The 7,342-nt window shown below is 37.3% G+C and overlaps 1 protein-coding gene across 1 annotated transcript in view; it reads left to right on the top strand.

The window, feature by feature from the left end:
* Nucleotides 1-2,149: 2,149 nt before the first annotated feature.
* LOC107876407 (uncharacterized protein At2g33490) overlaps nt 2,150-7,342 on the top strand; it is a gene marked incomplete in the record, with an annotated part of 13,534 nt that continues 8,341 nt past the window's right edge. The window contains 3 exon segments of the mRNA XM_047403969.1: nt 2,150-2,490; nt 5,455-5,527; nt 6,645-6,719. Coding sequence (XP_047259925.1) covers nt 2,386-2,490; nt 5,455-5,527; nt 6,645-6,719 — 253 coding nt within the window.

Below are 7,342 nucleotides of genomic sequence, written 5' to 3'. Positions count from 1 at the left end.
CAATTTTTCACTAAAAAGGCTTACTATATCCGACCAAACCTCTCTTTTGGCCTCTGGGATAAACCTTACTAGGCGTACACCGCCAATGGCCTTTTCTCTTGAAAATCATTTTACGAATCGCTTGACCGACTTTCGTCCAATAACTATGCCTTTAGTTAGATTTGGAATCTGAATACGTTGGCAAAAATTCGGCATTTTCTATGGTTTTGCTCGCATGGAAGACTGCACACAACTGTGTATCTTTATTATATTGGAATCTCCCCTTATCCTAATTGTCCGATATGCCATTTAAAACCTGAAACTCCTGTGCATATCTTTACCTGATGCTATGTGGCCCAAAAATTTTGGTTTAATATAGGCTTAAACATCTCCCAAATCGATATCACAAATCATCATTGGCTAAACTTTTTGAAATATCAATTTCCTCCATTCCGGGATGTGTCACTTGACTAGATGACTTTTTTCCATTTCGCTATTTGGAATATTTTGCTTAACCGAAACAATAATGTTTTTCACAAAAAAAAAAAAATAGTTTTCATGATGTTGCTTTGGTTCGAGCTAAAACTTTGAAATATACTGATTATGCTCTTTCCCCTAGTAACCATGATGGGTCTATTACTATTAAGGTTAGATAGTTCCCCCCCTCCCCCCCGAAGGCATATATAAATTAAACATCAATGGATCTTTTTCAAAGGATAAAGCTCGATGTGGAATGGGAGGGGCTATTCGTAATCACTTAGGCACTTGGATTATATGCTATTGTGCTACTGGCACCAGCCACTTCCACACTATGGTTGAAATCGAAGCTCTTAAATATGGTCTTGATCTTGCTATCATACATAATTTAATCCCTCTTGTTATTAAGACTGACTCGGTAGAAGTTATTCATCTCTTACGACATTCTACCATGCCCTTTACTGATATTATTACTAACTGCAGGTCAATGTTGAAGAGCATGAGGAATCAAGTGGTGCAACATAACTTTCGGGAGGCAAATAAGGTAGCCGATAGTTCGTCAAGACTAGGTTCTACCTTATCCCAACCAAACAACTTTATCTTTTTCCAGTCTCATTCTTCTGCTGCTGCTGCCCACCTACTTAACGATGCTAATGGTGTTTTTTGTAATCTTCTGGTGTCCTGGTCAATGTATAATAATCTACTATGTTGAGAAAATCAGTCCATCTCCTCCCATGTAAATAGAAATGCTAAGTCTACTACTATTGCTGCTTATGTTTGTAATTCTGCTACTGTAGGGGCCTCTTCCAGGAGTGACCCCCTGTTTTGTAATGCTGCTTAATATATATTTATAATATTTTCATTTCACACACACAAAAAAATAGTGCGTTAAATACCTTTTTTTGTTAAATTCAAAATAATAAAATGAGTCAAAGTATAAGTTAGATTCCTAATTTACGACTTTTGACTTATAAACTCATTCAAACAGGCCCTAAGTTAGCACCCGCTCGTATAATTTGGATAAAATTTTAAAAGCTTATCTTTAAATATTTGTTTTACTTTAAAATTTGGTTTCAAAATCTGATCTACACGTATTTTCAAGTTAATATCAATTTTTGAATTATTGAGACTTTTACTTATAAAATTTATGAATATAATTTTAAAATTTATCATCAAAAGGATGCCAAATTCTATGCTTAGTTTATTTCTTTCTTTGTGTCAATATCAACCTAGTTTGATTTGACAAGAAGCTTAATAAAGTAAAAAAACTTTCCAAAATTTTTTATATAAATTAAAAATATGTCAAAATATTTTTTAATTTTATGATCTTAAATAAATTATGCAAAAAATTGAAATTTAAAAATTATCGAAAAGGAAAGATTTTTTTTAATGGAGGGAGTAATTACTTTCTCCGTTCCAAATTTTTTAATTTAATTTTCTATTTTACTTGTCTTTTTTCATTAATAAAAAATAGATAATTTTTTTCCATATCTTACTCTTTATATTAATTACTTTTTTTTTCAAATTAAAATGTAAATATTATTTAATAGAAATATTATGATAAACTAGTTATATTATTAATTATTTTTTTATTCAATGTATTATCTTAATTTAGAATTGAGGGAGTATCAACAATATTCTAATCATATTCAAATAAAATGTCAAACCACTTTGACGTAAACCACAACCATAAACACACTCCTCAGAAAGAAAATCCCCCATGTTGATTTTGACCAATTTGTGACACGCTTCTCTTTTCTCCCTTTCTCCTTCTCTAAAATCTCTCTGTCACATTAGGTTTTTTCACATTTCCACAAACAAATTTTCCAGTAAATTCATTCAACGAACACGTCTTTCCTGTTCTCTGGACAACTTTTTTGTTTAATCTTCAATAAGTACTTTCTTTTTGGTATCAAAAAAAGAAAAAGAATGAAGACATCGTTGAAGAAATTGCGAGGATTGGCTAATCTCAGACACGAAAGAAAAGAACGTAGGCTTCGTCAGCCATCTGACGAGCTCGCTATGGCTGCTCAGGTGTCCTTTTTTTTTAAAAAAAAATTAATGAATCTCTCTTATTTATTTTTTCTTGATCTGGTTATGGAAATAAAATCCCAGATGCGATTTTTTTTTTCAAAGAAAATGCAAAAAAAATAAAAAAACAACCTGAATTGCATCCAAGAGCAGGGCCTGGTGCCAACACAAGTACGTGATAACTCTCTTCAGTAAGGCCTAGGCAAATGGTACGAATGCACTTTGTGTTGGTACTGAAGTTTCCATATAGCATAAATCTGAATCCTAGTTGTGAAGTTTGTGGTACGAAATAATGTCTCAATTTGAACAAAATGTCTTAGCACATCTTCAGTTAATTGATGTTCTTATGACAACCAAAGAATCAATCAACCAATTAATCAACTATAACTCGCTCGCAAACTCGTTGGACTCAGCAGGGCAGAGCCAGCACAGTAGATAAAGTTAGGCAGAACACAATAATTTTGGCTCAAACCCTATATTCTTTTTGATAACCATGGTGTTCGGGCCAGTTTGTGTACCGCAACTAATAAAATGTTCTCTTTTGATTGCATTAAAAAAATAAATCTTGAGCACCAGTATTTCGGAAAGCGTTTTCCGTGTGATTAGTCTTGCTTATAACAAGGTTTCCGCTATAGTAATCTGTGGAGTGTGAACTTGAGCATGTGTAGGTCCTACACTTGTAGTTAGCCCCAACAAATAATTTATTGATGTTCATCATTGTGCTGCAATAATGTTGATTGTTTTAGTTGATGTTTTAGGCTCTTGAATGACGAAGGGGATAGAGCTATTGTGTTAGGGGAACTGGAGCACTCAGAGGAGTGTCGGGATTTTAGCTATTGTAGACGTTTTAAGGTAGAAGAGGTTAGACAGGCTGTCCGCAGGATGCGAAGGGGTAGGGCGACGGGGCCGGATGAGATACCGGTGGAGTTTTGGAAGTTCGTTGGAGAGGCTGGTGTAAGGTGGTTGACTGGATTGTTTAATGAAATCTTCAGGACGGCAAAGATGCCCGAGGCTTGGAGGTGGAGTACCATGATCCCTCTCTATAAGAATAAGGGGGACATTCAGAGTTGCAATAGCTATAGGGGGATTAAGTTATTGAGTCACTCTATGAAGATCTGGGAGAGAGTGGTCGAGGTGAGGCTGAGACGGATAGTGTCTATTTCGGAAAACCAGTTCGGATTTATGCCCGGCCGCTCGACGACGGAGGCAATCCACCTGGTACGGAGGTTGGTGGAACAGTATAGGGAAAGGAAGAAGGATCTGCACATGGTGTTTATCGACCTGGAGAAGGCTTACGACAAAGTCCCCAGGGAGGTGCTTTGGAGATGCTTGGAGGTGAGTGGAGTACCGCTGACATATATCAGAGCAATTAAGGATATGTATGATGGAGCGAAAACCCAGGTGAGGACGGCGGGAGGAGACTCAGAGCATTTCACTGTCCTGACAGGATTGCATCAGGGATCTACTCTTAGTCCCTTTTTGTTTGCGTTGGTGATGGATGTGTTGACGCGGCGTATTCAAGGGGAGGTGCCGTGGTGTATGCTTTTTGCAGACGATGTAGTTCTGATAGATGAGACTCGAGGGGGTGTGAATGACAAATTAGAGGTGTGGAGGCAAACTCTTGAGTCTAAAGGGTTCAGGGTGAGCAGAAGCAAGACAGAGTATGTGGAATGCAAGTTTAATGATGTGAGGCGGGAGTACGAGGTAGTAGTGAAGCTGGAAGCACAGGAGGTATGTAAGAGGGATAATTTCAAGTATCTTGGGTCCGTGATCCAGAGTAACGGTGAGATTGACGAGGATGTCTCGCACCGTATTAGGGCGGGATGGATGAAGTGGAAGCTCGCGTCGGGGGTGCTGTGTGATAAGAAGGTGCCGCCCAAGCTTAAAGGCAAATTCTACAGGGTGGTAGTCCGTCCGGCCTTGTTGTATGGAGCAGAGTGTTGGCCAGTTAAGAACTCCCACATACAAAAAATGAAGGTGGCAGAAATGCGGATGTTGCGCTGGATGTGTGGGCTGACTAGAGGGGATAGAGTTCGGAATGAGACTATCCGGGAGAAGGTTGGTGTGACTTCAGTGGAGTGCAAGATGCGGGAAGCACGATTGAGATGGTTCGGACACGTGAAGAGGAGGGGCATGGATGCCCCGGTCCGTAGGTGTGAGAGGCTAGCGTTGGATGGTTTTAGGCGGGGTAGGGGTAGGCCGAAGAAGTACTGGGGTGAGGTGATTAGGCGGGACATGGAACAGTTACAGCTCACCGAGGACATGACCCTAGATAGGAAGGTCTGGAGGACGCGAATTACGGCAGAGGACTAGGGCCAGTTTCGGTCGCTAGTGTAGGGAATTACTTGGTGGGGGTTTTATTCCTGTTATGATTCCGTGTTCCGTGTTCCATGTTTCATTACGAATCTGTGTGCTTTCCTCTGCTCTCCTCTGTTTTATATTACTTATGGGTGCCGTATTTATGTTATGTAATCTGCTTCTGTGCTTTACTATGTGTTTGTGTGGTATCTCGTGCCTTGAGCCGGGGGTCTATCGGAAACAGCCTTTCTACTTCTTTAGAGGTAGAGGTATGAACTGCGTACATCTTACCCCCCAGACCCCACTAGGTGGGAATACACTGGGTTTGTTGTTGTTGTTGTTGTTGTTTTAGTTGATACTATAAGAAAATGCTGTTTGTTGTAGACAATGCTGGGATGTGAATAAAATTTTCAGTCTCTACTGCTTGGTGTCTCTTCAAATGCCAGCACTGTTTGTCAGTGATTTGATTCAGGAAGCAACTATGAAGATATCATTTCCACTGTTCTAATCTTCAGTTAATCTTTGTATAGATGAGAGTTCCTTATTAAGAATATTCACTTAATTTATCTATAAAATGTGTTGATGAGAGTTATGATAAGTGTTTTATCGATTTTTCTGGTTAAAGTTTATTAGGGTTTGGTCTTTGACATCTGCTTTCACTTCTCATAGGATATGCAAGAAATGAAAGATTGCTACGATAGGTTACTTTCTGCGGCAGCTGCCACTGCTAATGGTGCTTATGGTAATTTATTGCCCTTTTATTCACTCCAGTTTCTAATAGTGCTGATGTTAACTTTGCAATATGATACTGTATGTTTCATCTTCTTAGCATAGCTTCTACTCGTAAATACTTTTATGAATATTTCCATATCTTTTTTTATAGTTGGGATCCTTGATGGCCACTTGATGCATTGTTCGAAACTTAGTGGATAATAGGCCTGCACTATACCCTTCTCCACTTAAATACTAGGTTGTTGTCTATGACAAGATCCATCTTTTCTATCTTAGCTTTATGAAATCAGGAGAACTTTTTAGAATAATTCATGGGCTAGAATCATACTTTTATCTAACTACTTTTCACTTATTTTATGACCCAGATAATGGATATTGTAAATATAGAACACTTGAGAAGAGACCTATGTTTCGTTTTGCATTTGTAATAGGTTCAAGCATCTAGCTTCAGTGGAACACATTGGTTACTTTATGTTCTTTCTCGGGGCTCCTTGAAGTGCTATTGCAACTCCTTTTAGCAAAAGTAGAAAAGTTATTCGTTAACATGGTTACTTATCAGGACTAAAGAAATGGAGTTATCAGTTAAACATAGTCTTTTAATGAATCAAGCAGGGAAGCAAAAGCATTACCAACTAAATTGAAACTGAAATGGTTAATGAGGTACTGAAATGACATGCAGGTCCTGAAAATTTATGAAATGACTTAAGCTGATGGAAGTCTAACTATATGCTGTTTTATCCATCAAATCAATCTAATTTTATAGTCTTTCTTGTATGAACTTTTCAAAAATGGAATAGTTTGCTTATTGTACTTGCAAGCTTGAACTTATATTTTATTCTTTGAGCTATCAATAGAAACCAAATTAGCTTAGAGGCTCTGTTTCTGTGTTCTTCAATAAATATCACATTAACATTACAATGTGTTATATTGGTTGACCAATAAACAATGACGTAGTGGTTAAACATAGTATCGATATTTTATTTTACCTTAGTATGCATGCAGATGTATTTATTATTAATTAGCAGGGATTATTCATCAGCTTTCATCTTTGTTTCTTCCCAGTTGGATTCCTACTTCTGGGGAACCTTTTGCGTAAGTTATATTTAATTGAGATAGTTCATTTTCAGAGTTTTCCGAATCGTTGCGAGAAATGGGCGACTGTCTTCTTGAGAAAACGGCATTGAATGATGACGAAGAAAGCGGTCAGTATGATGCATTACTTTGTTTAGTTGATGAAGTGTTGACTAAGTTGACTAAATTTTTTTTTTTTTTACAATAAGCCGATCAACTAAACATTTAAGTTGTTAGACAGGAGTACAACAACAACCACCCCTGTATTATCCCACAAAGATTGTTAGAGAGGAGACACTTTTATTTATTTGTTTTAGGGTCACATTCTGTCACATGCGTTCTAATTCTTTTTCTTTGACCAGCATGTTTAAATTTCTCTGTATTATGGGTGTTAGTGTAACCTGAATTTAGAGTTGTTGCCTGTTTCGAAATCATGTTGAATGGGTTGAACTGCCTCATTTAAAGCATAACCTATTAGACAGTACTTATTTTTTATTTGTTAGATCTTCAGCATTAGTAAATAGTTATCTACCAAAAACAAAAGGTTCCGAGTAGAAAAGTTCTATGATGTCCATCCTGTTGAAGGTCCTCATTGCATGATAGCAGATCTGATTATTACCGAATCAAAAGAAATAGATTATGCTTATCGTGGTTTCCTTTGTTCTTCAATTATAATGTGCTCATCTTTGGATTGTTAGAACTCATTATATTGTTATGTTATACTGCATTGCTAAGAGATCAGCTGCAGTTTTCC

This window comes from Capsicum annuum, unplaced genomic scaffold (genome assembly GCF_002878395.1).
Source record: "Capsicum annuum cultivar UCD-10X-F1 unplaced genomic scaffold, UCD10Xv1.1 ctg5038, whole genome shotgun sequence".
Lineage (NCBI taxonomy): Eukaryota > Viridiplantae > Streptophyta > Magnoliopsida > Solanales > Solanaceae > Capsicum > Capsicum annuum.
This window is presented reverse-complemented; position numbering and strand designations above follow the sequence as displayed.